Source organism: Lepidochelys olivacea, assembly GCF_965140295.1.
Source record: "Lepidochelys olivacea isolate rLepOli2 genome assembly, chromosome: 26".
In the NCBI taxonomy this organism is placed as follows: domain Eukaryota; kingdom Metazoa; phylum Chordata; order Testudines; family Cheloniidae; genus Lepidochelys; species Lepidochelys olivacea.
The window spans coordinates 14,900,379-14,921,986 of NC_140436.1; the positions used below are offsets into that span (position 1 = coordinate 14,900,379).

Sequence of the window (21,608 nt, forward strand, 5' to 3'; positions counted from 1 at the left end):
GCCAGGGTCCACTGCCCCTCCAGCAAAGGCTGGGAGGGTCTGTATGGGGCTCAATAGTACCTGCTCCTCCACCCACCACTGGCACTGGACTGCAGGGGGCCAGGACAGCCCCGCCCATCCCCAGGCCCTGAGCACACAGCGCCCCCAGCAGGATGGCGCCGGTCCCCCCGGGCGCTGCACACGCTGGACTTGGGGGGAGTCAGAGCCCGGCCGTTCGTGTGGATTCAACCAGGATCGACTGGGGCTTGGGCCAGCCAGCCCCGAGAGCCACCAGCGCTGGGGTGGCCCTGCAAAGCGGACAGCTGTCAGCAGGGACCGAGCACCTGGCCAGACTCCCGAGAGCTACCCCACAGGGCTGCTCCTGGGGGACCCTGGGCAGCTGGCAACCCCCGCCCCCCACATTCACATCACGCCCCAGTGAGCAGGGTGCTGGCCCTGCCCAGAAAGTCTCAGCTATAGACTGGCTCTGCCTCTAAAGGGTTAAGCAGGTTAGCACTTGCTTTGGCTGCAGCTCATCTGGAAAGTGATAAGGTTGCAACGACTGTTCTAAGCTGCACCTGTGCTTTAGAGGAGCAGGATCTTTCAGTCGCTGTGGTTTGGGGAAAGGGAAGGACTAGGGCTTTCAAGGCAGAGCTTGTCACAGGCTGGGGCGGGAGGGGGGGCACAGTTCTGAGAGGCGCCTGCAGGCATGGACCCTGGGATTGGGCTGCAAAGCTGGCAGGAGGGGTAGGGTTCAAAGGCCAGCGAGCGAGATGATCAGTGGGGTGCCCTGAACCCCCCTAGCCTGATGCCCCAGGGCAGGCAGAGCACAGCACAGATCCACACATGCCTGTCCCCATGGGGCTGCAGCAGGATCAGGCCCCTCTCCATAGGGCCGTGAGCCTGGGCCCATGGGAGCAGTGCCAGAGTAGGGCATGGAACCCAGGGGTCCTAGCTCGTGTTGGTGGAGGGGGGATCCCAGCCAGCCCATGCACTGATCCCGAGGGGTGGGAACAGAGGGGGCTGGGGTGGGGAGGCAAAGCTGCAAGAGGCTCCCCCCAACCCACAGAAACCTCCCACCCCGCCCCACGGATTAGGCAGAGACCCTGCGGCTGCTGCTTTAAGAGTGCTCCAGGCCCGGCGAGGGCCCAGCCCTCCCCCTTGGCAGGGAGGCCAGCTCCCAGGGGAGCGCTGGCTTTTTCCACTCTGGGAAGACTCAATGCCCTTTTATAGGCCGCCCGCTCCTTTTTCCATGAGCTCACAGGCCGGGGGCCGGGAACAGCCCTCCGCCAGCCCAGGCAGGGCTCCCGCGCTTTGGCCCAGGTGCCTCGGGCAGGGGGTGCAGGGCCCAGGTTGGGCACAGACAGCGAGGCCAAGCCCCAGGGGGTGCGTGGGGAGGGTGATGCGCTAACTACAAAATGCACAGTGCTGTCCCCCCCCCCCCAGCCCAACTGCCCACCCCCACGTCTCTCTCAAACCCACCCCAACCCCAGCAGAGCCGGGAGCAGAATACAGCACCTGTCGACACCTACCAGCCCCCCAACACACACGGCAATAGGCACCGGCTGGGGTTTCTCTCCCTTTTATTATTAATATAAAAATACTCCAATATTTACAGCCAATAAATATATTTCCGTAACAAATAAATTACACAGGGGTGGGGTGGGTCCTTGTTGCTTATTTACATGGATGGGGACAGCTGGCGTGCAGGATGGGGGGGTAGGTGGGGCGGGAACTGGCTTGGCCAAGGGGCAGGGACCCAGGCGGGGTGCGTGGGGGGGTATTTACACTGGTGACCCCCACCCCACCTCCTCCACTCCTCGGCCAAGTCCATCTCTGCAGTTTGAGCTGGCCTGGGGGGCACAGGAACACAGCCCCCCATTCCACCAGCCCCTCCCCCACCTGGGCACAAGGACACCATTGGCCCATCGCCAGCATGCAGGCCGTGGGGCATGGGAGATCACCCGCTTCGGGGGGCCAGAGCCGACTTCCCCCCCTCCTCTCCAAGGACTGCCGCCCACAGGTAATGGGGATGGGCGCCCTGTTCCCAGCATGCAATGCAGTCCTGCCCACCGTTACTGGGAGGGCGTCTTGTGTCAGCTCAGGGTCTGCCCTCGCTCCCACATGCCAGCGCCCACCGGCCAGTGCCATGCCAGCCAGGATGGGCAGTCACAAGCAGCCAACAGCACCAGGCCGTGCTTCTCGGGCGAGCCGGCCTCCAAAATCCAGCCAGCATCCACTCCAGGCACCAGGTCCCAAGTAGGCTCCGTCCACCCAGGATCCGGGGCAGACTCGTGCGCCCCCTCTGTCCGTCCAGGACCTGCCCGTGCGTCTCAACCAGCCGCTCCCAGGGCCCAGCCAGGGGGGCAGAGTCCAGGGCCGGGGCGGACTCCGGAACGGGCCCGATCCAGTGAAACGCCCACCCCGGGGGTATCGAAATCCACAGGGGTCGCTCGGGAAAGGGTCCCCCGCGTGTCCTGAAATGCAAAAGCGTCCCGGCGGGGCGGGGGAGCCCGGGGCCCCCGGCCGGGTCTGAGGTAGCCGCGCCTTGTGCCAGAGGCCCGCAGCCCCGGGCTCACACCGAGGACTCCTCGGGGTTGGAGTCGGGCAGCGCCTGCCGCTGCTGGAGCTTCCGTCGCAGCTCCTCGGCCAGGTCGCCGTAGCCGGGCCGCTCCTCGGCCCCCAGCTGCAGGCGGATGTACCCGTTGGAGGAGGAGCCGCGGATGCTGCCCAGGTGGATGCGGCTGGGCGAGTGCGGGGGCGGGGAGGCCAGGGGCTGCCCGGGGATGCCGTTGGCAGGGGGCGAGGGTGTGGCCGAGCCGTTCTGGCACATGGCGCGGCCCGGCACGATCTTGAGGGAGCCGTCCGAATAGTAGTAGCTGGCCGGGTCCCAGAGCTTCTCGTCCGAGTCGGCGCTGGGGACGAACTTGGGGCTGGAGGGCTCCTTGGGCAGCTCGATGGGGTACACCAGGGTGCTCTCCGCGGCTTTGGCGCCCTTGGCCAGCTCCTCCCGCAGCCGGCGCCGCAAGGACAGCACCCCCAGCAGCAGCACCAGGCACAGGGCGCCCAGGGCGATCGCCACCATCCACACCAGCCCCAGGCTCTCCAGCGGGGCCCGGGCCTCCAGCGGGGTGGCCGGGCCGGCCACCACCGAGACCACGTAGCCCTCGGCCGCCAGGCGCGCGCCCTGCTCCTCCGAGAAGCACCGGTAGGCGCCAGCGTGCTGGGGGCCCGCGCCCAGGAGGACCAGGGCCTGCAGGTGGGCGTCGTACAGCAGCGAGGCCTGGTCCTCGGCCAGCTCCCGCCCATCGAAGGTCCAGCGTGCCCGGGCCAGGTTGGAGGTGAGGCTGCAGGGCAGGACCAGGTCTGCGCCGGCCACCACCGTGACGTTCTTGGGAGTGACTTTAACTGCGGGACAGAGGGGAGAAGGGGTCAGGCTGAGGTGGGGGCTGGACCCCCTTCCCACCAGCCCTCTGCCCATCCCACAGCCCTGCCCCAGAGGGATGCCCCGCGGGCGATGTCAGCCCCAGGGCTTGGCCTAGGCCTCTCTGCTGAGGCTGCAGGGACCAGCCTGGAGACAGCGCGTGCCCCGTGGGCACTGACGTTGCTGCGGGTTTCACAAAGGCCGCGGCAGGAGCTGGGCACATGGACGCACCTGGGCTGTGCCACGACCGGCGGGGCATGGGGGGTGGCTGTGGCCTGTAGGATGGGTACACGGGAGATGTTTGGCCGAGTCATGGACTGGCCTGACAGCCCAGGGGCCAAGTGCCCTTCACCCAGGTCCTGGGGATGACCCAGGAGAGGCCCTGGGACAAGAACCCAAACCCTGCAGCACAGGGCAGCTTCAGCTCCGGGCAGGTACCTCAGCACCCGTCAGCCTGGCTGTCCAGCTGGGGAAACTAAGGCACAGAGAGGAGTCCTGGCTCCCAAGCCCGCGCTGAGAGGGGGCCCCCCAAGCTAACAGAGTGCATGTCCCCCCCAGCCCCTTTGGCTCCCAGCCTGGGGAGGGGCGCCGGTGTCCTCTCACCTGAGGGGGCTGCTCGGAGGAGGTTGCAGAGAGCCGTGTCCGCGTTCACCACGTCCTGGACCAGCAGGGACCTGAGAGAGACCCAGAGTCAGCACAGCCCCAGCTGTCCCTGTGGGGCGCCAAGCCAGTCACTGCCCCTTGGCAGTCACTGCTCCGGATGGGGGCCAGAGCCCGGCCGGGGGGGGGGGGGGGAGACCTTCCAGTGCTTGGGGCAGGGCAGAGAGATGCTAATCAGGGCCCTCTGGGAGGGGGCAGCCCCTTCCTGCCCTCCACGTGGGAAGCGTCCGGCCCGCAGGCCATGACCCCTCCCTCAGCCCGCGGCCCCCTCACCCGTCAGCGCCGTCAGCCCGGAGGCAGCGGCTGGCGTTGCGGCTCCAGGCGCAGTAGGGGTCCTTGGCCAGGACGCAGTCGGCACAGGAGCGGTACTTGGCGCAGTCGGCCAGGGACAGCCGCACCACCTGGGAGCGAGATCCGGCGAAGAGCAGCTTCTGGGGGGGGGCAGGGACACACACATCACTGCAGATGGAGCAGCCTAGAGCCATCACTGCCCATACCCTGTGCGGCCCCCCCCCCCCCCAACAGCCTCCTGGGTATCCCCCCCACACCTGGCCCCCTCCCCCATGGCACCCCCTGTTATCCCGGCACCCACAACAGCCCAGGACATCTCCCATCCCACACACACTCCCTGTGCTCTACCCCGCCCCCCACTGCCCTCTGGTTGTCACCAAGGTGCCCCGCCCCCTACCTTCTGGCGGGCCAGCACGAGGCTCTCGATGGGCTGCGCCGGCTCGAAGACCTGCAGCTCCTCCACGAGATGGACGCGGGAGGGCAGGACTAGGGCCTTGTGGAGCCACCCATCACCTGGAAGAGCCGCAGGGCAGGGTTGCGGGGAGCCGTGCGCAGGGGAGGGGCCCCGGGCAGCCCTCATCACTCCTGCAGGATCCCCACGGTGCCCCCAGTAACGCTTCGGCCACCCCAAGCTGGGAGATGCACCTCCCAGGTTGCCCCCCATCACATGCTCACCGGCTCCCAAAGCGGCCCCTCCCCCCATCGCACCCCCCCCTGGGCAAGGCTGGGCCAGGCTGGTGGCGGGGGAGAGCTGAGCCTCTCGAGGGAAGGGGAAGGGGGAGCAGAGCCCTGGTGGGTACCTGTCCCAATGAAGAGCACGTTGTAGGAGGCCCCATCCAGCCCGCGCACCCGGTCCACCACCAGCCGGGTGAAGTTGGCGTCCTTCTTGAGCAGCAGGGGCCGGTTGTGGCATGGCAGCACCGGCTCGTCCATCAGCGGGTGCTTCTTGGCGAAGTTCAGCGTGTTGTCCGGCAGCTCCAGCGAGCTGGCAACACCGTTCTGCCGGTGCCAGTCCGTGATGCACTGCGGGGAGAGGGGCCGCGTCAGTGCGGGGCCGGGCAGCGCCCAGCCCTCAGCCCAGAGGGGCCAGGCACCAAGTGAGGGCAGAGGACACCACCAACCTGGGGGGCAGGGCATAGCTTAGCTGGCAGCCTGGGGGGTAGAGGCAGCTGAAGTGCCCGCGCTGGGAGGGGGACCCCTTTTAGCCCTGGGGTGGGGATTGGTGAGTGCCCACCCAGCCCCCAAGGGGGCACTGCTCTGGGGGGTGGTCCCTGGCAGAGATGAGAGCAGCTGGCGCTCCCCGCTGTGATGGCTGGGTCCCCCCAGTCCCCGTGGCACTTACCGCCCCAGGCCGGGGGCTGGGCACCTGGTCCGAGTACCTGCCCCACTTCTGGGCCTGCTCCCGGTACTCCTTGTAGGGCCCCTCGAAGGCCTTGCGCACGTCCTCGATGTGGTACTGGCAGACGGCAGAGACGTCCACGTCCCCCCTGTGGGGAGGGAGGGTGAGACCCAGCGTGGAGCTGGGGCTGGGGGTGCTGGGAGGATTGGGGGGGATGGCCGGGGCAGAGCCTGGGGGATGGGAGGGAGCCAGGGGAAAGCTTCTTCCCTGGCCCGAGGGGGCGTATGAGAGTTGGGGGGCAGCCCTGGGGAGACGGGCCCAATGGCAGGGTTGGCACCGGCTGCGGAGGGGCGGGGGTCTGTGGAGGTGGGACGGAGGCAGCAGGGCCTGGGGGGATGCCCAGTGGCCCGGGGCTCCCCATCCGCCCGCCGTGCTCACCAGCGAGCCTGGAAGAGGCCGAAGAAGGTGGTGTCGCGCCAGCCGGCCCCGCCCAGCGTGTACACGGCCTGCAGCCGGTTGAAATGCAGCTGCTGCTCCGGGATGGAGCAGACCAGCCGGGCCTTGAGGAACGTCGTCCACTTCTTCTGCAGGGTCCGGGCGCCGCCCACGTCCCCCTGGGCAGAGGGAGGCACCGCGTGAGGGGCCGGGACAGGCCAGACCCCGAGAGCCCCATGCCCTGGCCCAGCCTGCCTGGCACCAGCCCCGGGAGCTCTCCTGCCCCCCTCGACACCGAGCCACCACCAGGGTCCCCCCCCCAGGGCCCGGCCCCCCGGGCTCCAGCCACGCCGCAGCGTCTCTGGGGGCCCCGCCCCGAGGGCTGGTTGCCGCAGCTCCCGGCCGTACCTTGCAGACCCGGGCCACGCGGGCCACCACCTGCTCGGCGTAGCAGTCGTACTCCACGGCCCGCTCGCTGAAGAAGAAGTAGACCTTGTCGTCGTCCCCGCTGCTGCTGCCCACGCTCTCCTGCACGTAGGCTGAGCCCACGAAGTGGGGCTCTGCAATGGGCGGGGGGCACATGAGTCCAGGGCTCCTGGGCCCCACATCCCTCCAGCTCCCCGCTCGGGCCCCCCAGCCGTCACGCTTGGTGCCAGATGCCCTGCTGCGCCCCCTCCAATGGCCCCCCCGGGCTGCTGCAGGACCCGCTCCCCCAGAGCCCCCAGCTCAGCGATGCAGCCTCCCCGCCGGCCAGAGGCCACATGGGGAGAGACCCAGACTTGGGTAGCAGGAGCCCAGGAGGAGGCCTTACAGCTCGCCAGACCCACAGTGGGATGGGCTGGTACTGGGGGGCCCAAGGGGGCTCCTCTCAGAGCCCCCCCCCAGTGAGAATCCCTCCCGCGACAGAAAGGGGGCTGCAGGACCAACTGTACGAGCTGTGGCCCCGGGGCCCTTCTCCCCACCCATTCAGCCAGCCCCCCAGGCCTGTGCCCCCCCTCACCATTCAGCCAGGAGGCCAGGTACTCCGTCTTCATGGAGTAGTGGGGGCCCCGGTTACGCAGGATCACGGGCTCCGTCCCCAGGAAGTTGTTGAGTGTCGCCGAGTACAACTCGCCATCTGGACGGCATGGCCAAGAAGGGGTTAACCGGGTGCACGGGGCTGAAATACCACCCCACCCCCAACCCCAGCGCGGGCACCCTAGGCCCCATCCCAGCCGGACACCCCCCGGCCCAGCCCGCGGGCCCCCTGAAGAGCCTCCCCCCAAGGGCGCCACCTACCCACGATGAGGCCCGTGTGGCCCTTGGCCGGGTCGTAGGGGCACTTCCCCTTCCCATCCTCGAAGGCCAGCCTGTTGAGGGAGAAACTGGACAGCTCCTGAAAGAGATGCCCCCCACGCAGGGTCAGTGGGGCCCGGCAGGACACAGCCTGCAGAGACGGGGCTGTGCTGGGCCCACAGCCAGGTCTGAGAACGCCCCACGGCTCAGCTCCACCCCGGCCACGCAGCGGGCAGCACCTGTCAGCATCCCCTGCTTCGTTCGCCACCTCGGACTCCCAGCCTCTATTGGCAAAATGGGGCACGGAGCCGCTCCCGGCCCGGCCCAGCAGGGGGGGCGGGGCACGGAGTCGCTCCCGGCCCGGCCCAGCAGGGGGGGCGGGGCACGGAGCCGCTCCCGGCCCGGCCCAGCAGGGGGGGCGGGGCACGGAGCCGCTCCCGGCCCGGCCCAGCAGGGGGGGCGGGGCACGGAGCCGCTCCCGGCCCGGCCCAGCAGGGGGGGCGGGGCACGGAGCCGCTCCCGGCCCGGCCCAGCAGGGGGGGCGGCGGGGGGGTGGGGCAAGGAGCCGCTCCCGGCCCGTCCCAGCAGGGGGGGCGGCGGGGGGGGCGGGGCAAGGAGCCGCTCCCGGCCCAGCAGGGGGGGCGGCGGGGGGGGCGGGGCAAGGAGCCGCTCCCGGCCCGGCCCAGCAGGGGGGGCAGCGGGGGGGTGGGGCAAGGAGCCGCTCCCGGCCCGGCCCAGCAGGGGGGGCGGCGGGGGGGGCGGGGCAAGGAGCCGCTCCCGGCCCAGCAGGGGGCGCGGCGGGGTGGGGTGGGGCAAGGAGCCGCTCCCGGCCCGGCCCAGCAGGGGGGGCGGCGGGGGGGGCGGGGCAAGGAGCCGCTCCCGGCCCGGCCCAGCAGGAGGGGCGGCGGGGGGGGCGGGGCAAGGAGCCGCTCCCGGCCCAGCAGAGGGGGCGGCGGGGGGGGGGGGCAAGGAGCCGCGCCCGGCCCGGCCCAGCAGGGGGCGTGGCGGGGGGGCGGGGCAAGGAGCCGCTCCCGGCCCTACTCACTATGTAGGTGCACTTGGGCTGGAAGGCGAAGGTGCCGCAGGTGAACAGGTGGGAGCCGTTGTAGCTCTGGAGGAAGCGGATGTAGTTGAAACAGTCGGTCTGGGGAGAAAGGGGCTGGTTAGTGGGGGGGGCGGGGGGGGTCTCTCCGGGTTCCCCCCGCCCCCAGGGCAGGGCTGGCCATGGAGCAAGCAGATCTTGCCTGGGGATGTGGGACCCCGCAAGCTCCCCCAGCCCGGGGAGGGACGGGGCACGTGCCGTCACCCTGCCGCACCGGGACCTGCCCCCCACGCGCAGCAGGGGCTGCAGGACAGACCCGTGGGCTCAGGAGGGGGGGCCCTGCCCATGGGGCGAGGCCAGGGGCGGGCGGGGGGAGCCGGGGCCCCTGTGCCCAGCTGACGTACCTGGTTGTTCTTGCCCTTCTGGATACATTCCACTTTCTTCTCTGCCGGAGCCTCCCAGGAGATCTGCCAAGCCAGAGGGAGTGGGGTCAGGGGCCAACCAGCCCCCCAGGTCCTGCCCCACCCCCCATCTCCTGCAGCCACACAGGGCTCAGCCCTCCACGCTCCCCGACATCTGGGGGGGCCCCTAGCTGGGTCAAGAGCCACCCCCCCTTCCCTGCAGAGGAGGTGCCCAGCAACCAGCCCAGGGCACGGCCAGGAGAACACGCCCGCCTTCAGGGGGTGCCCAGCAGGGGGTACCGCTCCCCAAGGGGCTGTTTAAACCAGCACCCCCAGGCCAGCCAGACCCTTCATGGCTCGGTCCCCCTAGATGGGGGGCACCGCCAGGCTTTGGGGGCCACTCCCAGGCCCCGTGGTGACCCGCCCCCCTCTTACCGCTGCCTTCAGCTCCATGGTGCCAGTGGCAAGGGCGAAGATGGCCTCACGGGCACCCACGTACAGCACCCTCTCGGCCTCGCCCAGCGTCAGCGTCTTATAGTGGGACACGCCCGCCTTGGAGAACCGCTTCGCCACGTCCTTCAGCTCTGCGGGGAGGGGACGGGAGGGCGTCAGGGCACTCGGGGGCCTGCGGGCTCCTGGGGGCACAGGGCCAGACCATGGCCTGGCACCACCACCGTGACCCAGGCCGCCTGCTGCCCAGTGCCAGCCGAGGGGCCGCGTGGTAATGCCAGGGCTCCCGCCCCACACCCTGCCCCAGCGAGGGCGAGCGAGTCCCTCACTCCCGGGCTGCACCCTGGGGGCAGGCGGGATCCAGGAGTCACAGGGGTCCTGCTGGCTGCTTGGCTGGCACCCCGGGCACTGGACCAACCACTTGTAGGGCAAGGGGGGATCCCACCCACTGGGGGGCAGGTGCTGAGGGATCCCAGGGGCCAAGGCTAGCAGAGAACGAGGCTGAGTCTGGGCTGGCCCCAGGACAAGGCTCCATGAACCTTAAGCCCTAGAGAAGGGCGTCCTGGAGACAACTCGCTCTCTGCCAGCAGGAGTGTAACTGCCCCAGCCGCCCCCCGCTTCCTGCCCTGAGAGCCAACAGCCCCCAGCAGAGACGGGGCCGGACAGGCAACAGGGCCAGGCAAGCGGCTGCTGCCTCCTTGCACTGTCATGGCTGGCAGCCCCTCGCTCCCGACCCGCAGCCCCCTGCTAGCCCAGCCCTGCCCCCCCCAGCTCTGCCAGTGCCCCTCGCTCCCGACCCACAGCCCCCTGCTAGCCCAGCCCCGGGATCCCCCCCAGCTCTGCCAGTGCCCCTCGCTCCCGACCCACAGCCCCCTGCTAGCCCAGCCCCAGGGTCCCCCCCAGCTCTGCCGGTGCCCCTCACTCCCGACCCGCAGCCCCCTGCTAGCCCAGCCCCGGGATCCCCCCCAGCTCTGCCGGTGCCCCTCGCTCCCGACCCGCAGCCCCACCCTGCCCCCCACCCAGCTCTGCCAGTGCCCCTCACTCCCGACCCACAGCCCCCTGCTAGCCCAGCCCCGGGATCCCCCCCAGCTCTGCCAGTGCCCCTCACTCCCGACCCGCAGCCCCCTGCTAGCCCAGCCCCGGGATCCCCCCCAGCTCTGCCAGTGCCCCTCGCTCCCGACCCGCAGCCCCCTGCCAGCCCAGCCCTGGGATCCCCCCCAGCTCTGCCAGTGCCCCTCGCTCCCGACCCGCAGCCCCACCCTGCCCCCCACCCAGCTCTGCCAGTGCCCCTCACTCCCGACCCACAGCCCCCTGCTAGCCCAGCCCCAGGGTCCCCCCCAGCTCTGCCGGTGCCCCTCACTCCCGACCCACAGCCCCCTGCTAGCCCAGCCCCAGGGTCCCCCCCAGCTCTGCCAGTGCCCCTCGCTCCCGACCCGCAGCCCCACCCTGCCCCCCACCCAGCTCTGCCAGTGCCCCTCACTCCCGACCCACAGCCCCCTGCTAGCCCAGCCCCAGGGTCCCCCCCAGCTCTGCCGGTGCCCCTCACTCCCGACCCGCAGCCCCCTGCTAGCCCAGCCCCGGGATCCCCCCCAGCTCTGCCAGTGCCCCTCACTCCCGACCCGCAGCCCCCTGCTAGCCCAGCCCCGGGATCCCCCCCAGCTCTGCCAGTGCCCCTCGCTCCCGACCCGCAGCCCCACCCTGCCCCCCACCCAGCTCTGCCAGTGCCCCTCACTCCCGACCCACAGCCCCCTGCTAGCCCAGCCCCGGGATCCCCCCCAGCTCTGCCGGTGCCCCTCACTCCCGACCCGCAGCCCCCTGCTAGCCCAGCCCCGGGATCCCCCCCAGCTCTGCCGGTGCCCCTCACTCCCGACCCGCAGCCCCCTGCTAGCCCAGCCCCGGGATCCCCCCCAGCTCTGCCGGTGCCCCTCACTCCCGACTCGCAGCCCCCTGCTAGCCCAGCCCCGGGATCCCCCCCAGCTCTGCCGGTGCCCCTCACTCCCGACCCGCAGCCCCCTGCTAGCCCAGCCCCGGGATCCCCCCCAGCTCTGCCGGTGCCCCTCACTCCCGACCCGCAGCCCCCTGCTAGCCCAGCCCCGGGGTCCCCCCCAGCTCTGCCAGTGCCCCTCACTCCCGACCCGCAGCCCCCTGCCAGCCCAGCCCTGGGATCCCCCCCAGCTCTGCCAGTGCCCCTCGCTCCCAACCCGCAGCCCCACCCTGCCCCCCACCCAGCTCTGCCGGTGCCCCTCACTCCCGACCCGCAGCCCCACCCTGCCCCCCACCCAGCTCTGCCGGTGCCCCTCACTCCCGACCCGCAGCCCCACCCTGCCCCCCACCCAGCTCTGCCGGTGCCCCTCACTCCCGACCCGCAGCCCCACCCTGCCCCCCACCCAGCTCTGCCGGTGCCCCTCACTCCCGACCCGCAGCCCCCTGCTAGCCCAGCCCCGGGGTCCCCCCCAGCTCTGCCAGTGCCCCTCGCTCCCGACCCGCAGCCCCACCCAGCTCTGCCAGTGCCCCTCACTCCCGACCCGCAGCCCCCTGCTAGCCCAGCCCCAGGATCCCCCCCAGCTCTGCCAGTGCCCCTCACTCCCGACCCGCAGCCCCCTGCTAGCCCAGCCCCGGGATCCCCCACAGCTCTGCCAGTGCCCCTCACTCCCGACCCGCAGCCCCCTGCTAGCCCAGCCCCGGGATCCCCCCCAGCTCTGCCGGTGCCCCTCACTCCCGACCCGCAGCCCCCTGCTAGCCCAGCCCCGGGATCCCCCCCAGCTCTGCCGGTGCCCCTCACTCCCGACCCGCAGCCCCCTGCTAGCCCAGCCCCGGGATCCCCCCCAGCTCTGCCGGTGCCCCTCACTCCCGACCCGCAGCCCCACCCTGCCCCCCACCCAGCTCTGCCAGTGCCCCTCACTCCTGACCCGCAGCCCCCTGCTAGCCCAGCCCCGGTGCCCTCCCCCCAGCTCTGCCGGTGCCCCTCACTCCCGACCCGCAGCCCCCTGCTAGCCCAGCCCCGGGATCCCCCCCAGCTCTGCCGGTGCCCCTCACTCCCGACCCGCAGCCCCACCCTGCCCCCCACCCAGCTCTGCCGGTGCCCCTCACTCCCGACCCGCAGCCCCCTGCTAGCCCAGCCCCAGGATCCCCCCCAGCTCTGCCGGTGCCCCTCACTCCCAGCCCGCAGCCCCCCACGCTATCTGCTATCCCAGCTGGGAACAGCCCTGAGCTTGTCATCTCGTCCACAGACGCCCTGAGCCTGGAGACAAATTCAGCTCTAACGTGCCCCTTCCTTGGGGCCCAGAGACCCGCTGAGCGCCCTGGGCCGGGGGAGCTCACGTGGGACCAGCCAGCCCCGCCCCGGGCGCCAGCCCCTTCCCGGAAGCCCCCCTTGCCCCCCAGGGATCCGCTCGCTCCTCGCGCTGGCTGGACAAGGGAGCCATTGTCGGGGATGCGCTGGGTGGAACCGGAGAGTGCTCAGCCTGGCGCCCTGGCAGAGGGGCCCTTTGCCGCCCCTGCCCAGCCCAGCCCCCAGGGCCAGTTTTGTTCAGAGAAAGGGCACATTGATGGGGAGAGTGGAGCCGGGGGGGGCGCATATAGAGCTAACTCCAGCCACTCTGGGCTGGGGGGAGGGAGATCTGCCAGGCACTGCTGGGGGGGGGGGGGAGGGGCTGTCGCCCACACAGCCCCCCCATTCGCTCTGCTCCACGCCGGACACAGCGCTGGGGGCCGCACGCTCTGCCTTCCCGGGGCGCCGGAGGGACCGGTGCAGGGAGACTGGAAAGGGAAGTTGGGACCAGCAGCTCCGGCCCCGTAAGCGGAGCTGGGCCAAGCTGATGGCAGGAAACCCAGCACCAGCCCGGTCGTGTTACCAGCCGCAATGTGAGCCCCGACACAAACCCATCCCCCAGGCTGGCGCAGAGGGCCCAGGGTACGGATCGCTTCACACTGGCCTGGAGCCTTGGGAGAAACAGGGACACCCCCCCCCCCCACTTCCAGGAAGCCTCCTGTGTCCCAATCCCCAACCCAGGAGCACGTCACCCCAGGCCAGGGACCGGCTCTGCAGTCCGGGTCTGTACAGCGCCTGGCACGACGGCACCAGGGGCACAGGGAGATTCCTAGACGCTGCCTCGTACAACACTCCCAAATACACACACGCCAGCTGGCATGGGGAGGTCCAATCAGGCCGCATCTCCCTGGATCCTGAACCCGGGGTGAGGGCAGCCGGGCGCGGACATCAATGCAAGACACGGCGCCGCACACCAGGCTCCAAGCCAGAGCTGGAACCGCCGTGGCCAGCTCACCCCTGCCCCCAGCGCTGCCCCCCTGCCCTGGGGCACAGACCCTGCCAGACTTGGCATCCCCAGCACCTAACGTCGCAGACGGGCAGCATGGGCACCTTGAGGTGACCCAGGCAAAGCGGGACTGGACGCAGGGAATGAGCCTCCCCAGAGACGGTCGCACCCGCTCCCCCCCACGAACACCCAGAGACTCCTTCGGCACAGGCCAGGAGCACTGGGAGGTGGGGGAGACCCCCTGGCACCCTGGAGATCAGGGCTCCCAGGGGAGATGGAGAACCTGGGGCCTCGGCACTGAGGGGGCTGGCTCGGCCGCTCCGCCAGATGGGGCCCATTAGACCCGGGGAGCAGAGCCCGCCACAGCGCCGCGGCTGATCAAAGCGGGCACCTGGCTTCAATCAGCCTCCCTCCCCCACTCACCAGCCCAGGGTTCGGCTGGGCGGGGGAGGGGAGCCCGCAGCACTGCCCAGCCCCCACCATATGGGGAGACAGGCCGCGGGCAGCCGCACCCGAGAGGATGGGCCCAGCCCCCCGCAGCGGGTAGAGTGGGCACCAGCCGTGCTTGTGGGGCGAGGGCAGCGCTGGGCCCCCTGGCGAGGAGCCAGGGCCCCCGACCCCCTTCCCACCCCACAGCCAGGCCGGGGCCTGGGAAACGGACCCAGCGGGCAGCACCCAGCCCCAGAGCAACCCCAGGCTGGCTGGTGCATCTCAGCTCCTGCAGGGACTGGGGTGCCCAGAGAGCCGGGGGGCGGAACGGGGGGGGCTGCAGAGCCCGGGTGCTGAAGGGGGCCCAGGAGGAAACCTGCCCTGGGCACAGCGGGGCCAGCTTCTGAGCAGCCCTGGGGGCAGAGAGCCTGGCAGAAGCAGGGGCTGCGGGTCGGGAGCGAGGGGCACCGCCTCATGACACATCCCCGCCCACGCGCCAACGGGGGCCGTCAGCCCCCCCGGAGCGAGCGCCAAGGCGGGGAACGAAGACGGGTTTGTGCCGCGCCACGGGACCGAGGGGGGAGCGCCCAGGGAGCAGAGCGGGCACGAGGGCCGGGCGCCCGCCCCGCACGGCAGGAGCCGAAGGAGGGGCTGTGGGCACGAGGGAGGGACGCCGCCCCCGGGCCCAGCCCCTGTGCTGGGGGAGCAGCAGGGCGCAGGATGGAGGGGAGCCCTGGGGAGGGCAGCAAGCAGCAAACAGGATGAGATCATTGCCCGGGGCTGGTGCAAACACCTGATGTCACCTCCGGAGAGGCAGCCCCCTGGGGCCAGCCAGGCCCCCTTCCCACCAGCCGGGGGGGGACCCCGGGAGAGTCTGGGGACCCCAGCGTAGGTACCACGGAGCCAGGGGGCGAGCAGCTGGCTGACAGGCCAAACCAGCCATGGGGGCCAGGCCGGGGAGGGTCACCCCGGCAGTAGGACGGAGGCCCCCGCCCCACCCCACAGAGCTCCCGGTCTGGCCAGTGTTAACTCCTGCAGACAGCTGGAGCCACCCACCCGGTGGGAGGGCAGGGAGGCTGCTGCTGGGGGTCCCGGGAGGGGAGGGGGCTCCCAATCCCATGCCAGCGGGAGATGCCCGCCAGCAGCGCCCGGACGTCACGACTCACCATGGCCCGGCTGTGCCAGCCAGATTTATGCAAAGGGACGGGCTGCCCCCAAGGGAGGGGCCAGGCTGCCGGGCCACAGGTGCTGCCCTGTGCCCCACGCACAGTCCAGGAGACGCCCCCTCTGGGCAATGGGCCCGGTACTGGGGCCTGAGCTCCCCAAACCAGCTTCACCCCCCAACAGGGCTCAGAGCGACTGTGGCGTGTCCTCCCCCCGCCCCACCCCTCCAGCCAGGGGCCCCAGGGCTGAGCACACCCCAGCTTAACTGCAGCAGTCACTCCCACCCTGTCCTTTGCCTCTCCCAGCTCCCCGCTCCAGCCCCTCGAGTCAGACCCAGAGGGGGTGGGGGGGACGTGCTCCCGTCCCAGGGAACAGGCTCCAGGGACTCCCGTGGGACACAGGGAGGCCATGGCTGCCCAGGGAACTGTACCCAGGTCTGCCAAGTCCCAGCTAGCACCCTAACCACTGGGCCTGCCTTCCTTTGCTGGGGCGAGTGCAGGCTGGACTGGGAGCTTCCCCCCCACAAAGGCAGGGATTCTCCACAGCTGCCCCCCAGCACAGGGACACTGCTGGCCCCTTACCCTCACTGCACAGCGAGCCAGGGACGGCCCTGCCCCAGGCACATGGGATTTGGGGGTTTCCTCAAAGCCTCAGCTCCTGGAGTCCCAGGATCACGCGAGTCTCTGCATTCCCCTTTAAACAGCGAGAGATGGTTGTGGCTGCAGAGCCAGGAACGCGAGCCTGACAGTGACACGCACAGACCCCCCACCTCTCCCCAATCTCAGCACTGCGGAGCCAGACCCTCGACTTCTTCGTTAAAATTTGTCATCCCTCCAGGCCCCTCTGCCGTGAGTCGCTAGGATCCCAGCTCAGCACCGTGGGGCGGATGCTCCTGGGGACAGGCTCCAGGGGTCTGTCTGATGGGGTGTTCCCAGCCCCACACCTCCACAGACCCTCTGCTGCACCCCCATCCTCTATCAGCCGGTTTAACGCCAAAAAGCCCAGCCCAGCCCAGCCCAGGGCACCGCACTGGTTCTGTGCTTTCAGCCGGGGCTGGGCGCCAGCCGACTGAGACACGACACGTCCCCCCAGCCCGGCCACGCCCGGACCGGCCACGGGTGCACTCACCGTTGTAGGGGATGGTTTTCCTGGGCACCAGGTTCCACCAGGCAGTGTCGGTGGTGCCCACGCTCAGGCAGACGGCGGTGAGCAGGGCGAGGCCCGGGAGGCTGGTGTCCATGCTGCCCCGTGGCATGCTGGGGTCTGGCCTCCCTGCGCCCGGCTCCACTCACTGCTCCGGGGGCCTGGCGGCGAGAGACGGGCAAGTTACGGGGGGCCAAGGGCAGAGGAGCCAAAGCACGTGGGCAGGCAGGAAACCGGGACAAGGGAACCATTGAGATGTGTCTGCTCTGAACACTCAGCTGGGGGGGGATGGGGGGGGAGGGCTGAGCCAGCCCCAGATCCCCCCCCTCCCCCGCAAAGCACTCCCTGCCAAGCCAGCCCCAGCCCCATGGAAGAGTAAATGGGTCTGACCCAGCCAGCTAGGAAACGACCGTGGGGGGCAGCCCTATCCCCAGAGCCAAGGGCAGGCTGGTGGGGGATTCGCCCAGTGTCAGAGAGGGAGGCGCACACAGCAGCTCTCGGCTTCTCTTCCCTTATCCACCCCCCTTCCTAGGCGAGTGTCCCCCGCAGGAGCTGGGGGTGCACCAGCCCCTCCTGCTGGGAGCTTCCCCCGACTCTGCCAAGCCGGTGCCACCCCTGGGTCACGGATTCCCTCTTTTGTGGTCACCTCATTCGGTAACTACTTCCTGCCATCAATGGGGCTGGTGCTGAGTCAGCCCGGGGGGGGGAGGGAGGGGGAAGAGCCGCGGGGGCTGCCAGCAAAGCTGCTCCTTCCTCTTCCCAGCTAACACACAGCTGCCCCCCCCCCCCACACACTCCCCTGGGATTACTCCACCTTGCAGCCATCACATCCTCTGCAGGAGGAAACTCCACACAGGGATGGGTGAGGGGGTTTCCCCATTCAGAGCCCCAAAGGGGCCCCTCTGAGCCAATCCCGACAGGGCAGGTCCCCACAGGCTCCTTCCGAGAGGGAGCAGAGACTCCTGGGTTCTATTCCCAGCTCTGACAGACTCCCTCTCTGGCCTTGTGCCTCAGTTTCCCCCTCTAACATGGGTAGAATGACACCAGCCCAGGTGGCAGCTGGTGAGTTACCTCCACGCCAGTGAGGGGCTTTGGGACCCTTGGCTCTCTCCTGCCCTGTGCTGGGCCCTTGCCACCCCAGACACCTGGCTTCCCGCTGCCAGCCTGGAGCAGAGCGGGCAGAAACATGCCTGGAGCCTCATGGGGAGCACTGCTGCCCAGAGTCCCCCAGCATGTCCTGGGGAGGGACTGACGGAGACCATGGGTGGGACACGGCCTCAGAGGACAGAAGGTGCCCGTGGCATCCAGCCGGGCAGGGGCCAGAGTGGGGGGGATGACAGGGCAGGGCTGGGGGGCAATGGATGTGGGAAGAGCTCACAGGTTACCAGCCGGACAGCGGCAGGAGCATAACTGTTTTCCATGAAGGGAAGCAGGAAGCCGCCTCTCCCACCCCGCAGGACACGCAGGGGAGAAGTGGATTTCCGGCCAGGAAGCGAGGCAGTGGGCTATGGGAATCCTGGCCAGCGCGGCCAGGAAGCCAACCACACCAATGGGAGATCCGGCTGGGGACAGGCCAAGGCGGCAGCCCCTACCCCTGCCCGAGTTCGCCACTCCCAATGGAGTCAAGGGAACATCTGGAAGCCCCCCAGCCCAATCCAGCCCGCGGGGACCAGCCCCTGCTCTCAGCCCCTCGGCGTTGGTGGGTCTTCGACCAGTGCATCGAACGCCCACATCACAAGAACCACCACTGTCTGGCAGCTGCTCGGGGGGCTGGAGGGGACAGGGGACAGGCAGCTCAGGAGACCGAGCCCGAGCCCTTGTTGGCTCCTGCGCAGGGGGCAGATCCTGCCCCTGCCCCACCAGCTGCTGGACCCACGGGTCAGGAGGCACCTGCAGCAGGAGAGCGCCGTGCTCTCCCTCGAGGAAAGGCCTGCCCCTGGCACACCCGCCTTCCAGCTGCCGCGGGGCAGGGGGAGACGATGGGCACCACGTGGGGGGACGGACTCCAGGAGCGCGGCATCACCCCACGCACAGGGCTCAACCGGGGCAGAGGAGCCCAAGCCCGGGGACCACGGGAGACGCCAGGCCCCGAACCCACGGAGCGTGGCAAGGGGCAGTGCCAAGGGGGACCCCCGGGGGCCCAAGACCCCCGGCCACACATGGTCAGGCCAGCCGAGCAGCTGCCCATGCCAGCCTAGCCCAGCCCGGGGGCCCAGCTGCCGTGTGGGGGAAGGGGGCCAAGGCAGGCGCAGCCCAGCCGCAGTGGGGCTCGCCCATTCCCCAGCCTGGGGGGGAGAGACCCCCCCCAGGTCTCCCCATTGGGCTCCCCGCCTGAGGGGGGGACAGGGGTGAGCGCACTGCCAGCAGGCCCAGCACTAGGCAACCCCGCAGAGCCTGGCCAGCCCCTGCTCTGCCCCACGGAGCCAGTCCAGCAACCGGGGCAGGGGTGGGCTGCGGGGACTCTGCCTGGGGTGCAGTGGGGCAGAGAGCTGGCCCCGCCGCCCATCACGGAGCCGCCCCCCAGCAGCCCTCCCCGCCCCCGCCAAGCACGCAGCCCCCCCTTGCCAGCATGGAGCAGCCCCCCCACAGCAGCCGCCCCCGGCCAGCAGCCTCCCCCCCCCGCGGCCAGCACGGAGCCGCCCCCCCCAGCAGCCCCCCCGGCCAGCACGGAGCCGCCCCCCCCAGCAGCCCCTCCCCGGCCAGCACGGAGCCGCCCCCCACCAGCAGCCGCCCCCCCCGGCCAGCACGGAGCCACCGCCCCCCCCAGCAGCCCCCCCCCGGCCAGCACGGAGCCGCCCCTCGGGCTGCGAAGGAACAAAAGCCCGGCTGGGCCCGGCGCGCTCCGCCCCCTGCCGGCCGGCGCGGGCACTGCCCGTTGCTCTCGGGGACCGGCCCCGCCGAGCGGGGTGGGGCAGTCCCCCCCCCCCCCCACAAGGGACCGAGCCGGGTGGGGGCGCTGCCAGCTCCGCGGGCTCTAGGGAAGCCGCCCGGGGCTGTAGGGGGCGGGCCCGGGTCCCCCACCCCAGCCCCCCAACTCCCGGGTCGCCCCCCCCCCAAGATGGGGGCAGGCGGGAGCCAGCGCCGCGGGGCGCCCCGGAGCCGGAGCAGTGGGGGGAGCCCGAGGCCCCGCGGGGCTGGAGCCGAGCCCGGAGACACGGGGGGCAATAACCCCCCAAGGGGGCAGCGGAAGAGGCTCGCCGAGGGCGCTGCTTGCGCCCCCCCGGCCGCCCCCGGGGAGCGGGGCTGGGAGCAGAGAAAGGAGAAGCGGGCGGAGCCTCCGCAAGCTCAGCGGGCCGCGGCTTTGCTGACACGACCTGGGCAGGGGGGGGAGGTCCTGCGCCCCACAGCGCGGAGCCGGGATCCCCCCCCCCCGGGTCCTGCCAGCCACCGACCCCCGCCCCGGGGACTTCGGCCGTCGGCGGGGAGCCCGAGTCCCTGGGCTGAGGGGCCCCCGCTCCCCCGAGGCGAGGCTGCAGGAGCCCTGGGTGCAGGGAGCGCAAAGGGGCTTTTCTTTGGGGGGGGCAGATGTGCCCCAAGGCCCCCACCACCGGAGTCCAACCCGCCCCAGCCCCGAGGGCCCAGCCTGGAAACTTTGCAGCGCAGTTGGTGCTCGCAGAGAGCAAAGCCAGTGCCCCCCCGCCCAAAGTCTGCGGGGGCCCCGCCCGCCGCGCTCGGCTGAGCGGGAGGGGGGCCGGGGGGGGGACGCTCGCCCCCAGCCCAAGGCTCGTTCGCACAAAGAAAGTGGGTCAATTGCGGGGGGGCTCCGCGGGCTGCAGCCTGCCCTGGAAAGCGGGGTGCCGGCTGCACGGGGGGGGCTCCCCGCCCGACGGGGGGGCTGTGGCGAAGGGGGCCCGGGGCGACGCGCTGGGGTTCGCTTCCCTTTGAGCCGCAAGCGAGCCGAGCCCGGCAGCCCCCCCGCAAACACCGGAGAGGAACAAAAGCGGCTTCTCGCCTCCCCCCCACTCACCTTCGCGGCTCTGGGGCCCGGCCCAGCGCGAAAACCGACGGGCCCGGGGCTGCGGGGCGCTCGGGGGGGCCCGGCACACGGCGCTGGCGCTGCCCTTTCTTCGCTCGCCCCGAGCGTGCAGCCCGCTCGCCTGCCTGCCTCGATTCCCCTCCTCCGGCTGACGTCAGCGGGGGCGGGGCTCCCTCGCCAGATGAATGGGACGCCTCGGAGCCCGGCCCCCCAGCGTCCGCTGCTGCCGCGGGGCCACGGGGAGCCCTTGGGATCAGGCCCGGCGGGGGGTGGATGGTGTGTGCCGCTGGGGGTGGGGGTGGGGCTGGATGGGGCTGGATGGGGCTGGAGGTGTGGATGGGGGTGGAGGGCTGGGGGTGGGGGATGGATGGGGCTGAGGCAGGGTGTGTGGATGGCCGGCAGGGGGTGGGGGACCGATGGGGTGTGGATGGATGGTGTGGGGGGCTGGGGTGTGGATGGATGGGGCTGGGGGCAGGGGGTGTGGATGAGGGGTGTATGGATGGTGGGGGGGGCTGGGGTGTGTGGGTGGATGGGGCTGGGGGCAGGGGGGGTGGATGGGGTGGGGGATGGATGGGGCTGGGGGCAGGGGGTGTGGATGAGGGGTGTATGGATGGTGGGGGGGGGCTGGGGTGTGTGGGTGGATGGGGCTGGGGGCAGGGGGGGTGGATGGGGTGGGGGATGGATGGGAGCGGCAGGCTGGGGGCAGGGCATGGGGCTGGTTTGTGGCTCTCTTGTGCTAACTGAAACACGCGTTGGTTACTGAGTCCACCAGCCCCGCCAAACAAAGCGGGAGATAACGCTACCACAGGAGGCCCCAGGGATCGGGGAGTGGGAGCGGCAGGGTGTGTGCGAGGCAGCCCTCTGCTGGACAGAATCAGATCTGTTTGCTCGTGTGTCATAGTCCCTATAGTGCTAACAGCTAGAGGAGTGTCTGTGGTGTCACTGGCAGCCGTGTAAGAGGCACAGGGACAGTGCTTGCCTGCAGGGAGTCTGTGCAGGCCTGTACCCCGTTAGCCTCCAAGGGTGGTGGCCGGCAGCTGCTCCCCTCTAGAGCGGCTTTAATCCGGTTTAGGTCAGACCGATTAGGCTGAAGGTTAAGCCAAGCTGCAGTAAGTGGCTCAGACCAAAATCAGCACCTCCCCCAGGAGTGTGCACGGTGGGGGAGGGGTGGTAACAGAGGCAGCCCCGGGGCCGGGTGTGCAGAGGCCTGAATTCCCTCTGTGCTGAGTAACCCCCCTGGAAAAGCAGCCAGCAGCCAGAGGAGGGGGGTGAGCCAAGGAAGGCCAGAAAGGGATCAAAGAGTTGGGTCCCCCCAGCTGGCAT

General features: G+C 70.8%; 1 protein-coding gene across 1 annotated transcript; it reads right to left on the reverse strand.

Annotated features, from left to right (window-relative positions):
• Positions 1–1,552: 1,552 nt before the first annotated feature.
• Positions 1,553–20,441, reverse strand: SEMA4C (semaphorin 4C). The gene is made up of 15 exons (XM_084615253.1): positions 20,277–20,441; positions 16,295–16,470; positions 9,282–9,430; positions 8,850–8,912; positions 8,449–8,547; positions 7,407–7,503; positions 7,129–7,245; positions 6,537–6,688; positions 6,132–6,307; positions 5,697–5,841; positions 5,155–5,377; positions 4,752–4,867; positions 4,337–4,494; positions 4,007–4,077; positions 1,553–3,387 (listed from the first exon to the last, which is right to left on the reverse strand). Exons 2-15 carry the CDS (start codon positions 16,419–16,421, stop codon positions 2,555–2,557), a joined length of 2,526 nt encoding a protein of 841 aa, XP_084471379.1. The 5' UTR covers positions 16,422–16,470; positions 20,277–20,441; the 3' UTR covers positions 1,553–2,554.
• Between the last annotated feature and the right edge of the window lie 1,167 nt (positions 20,442–21,608).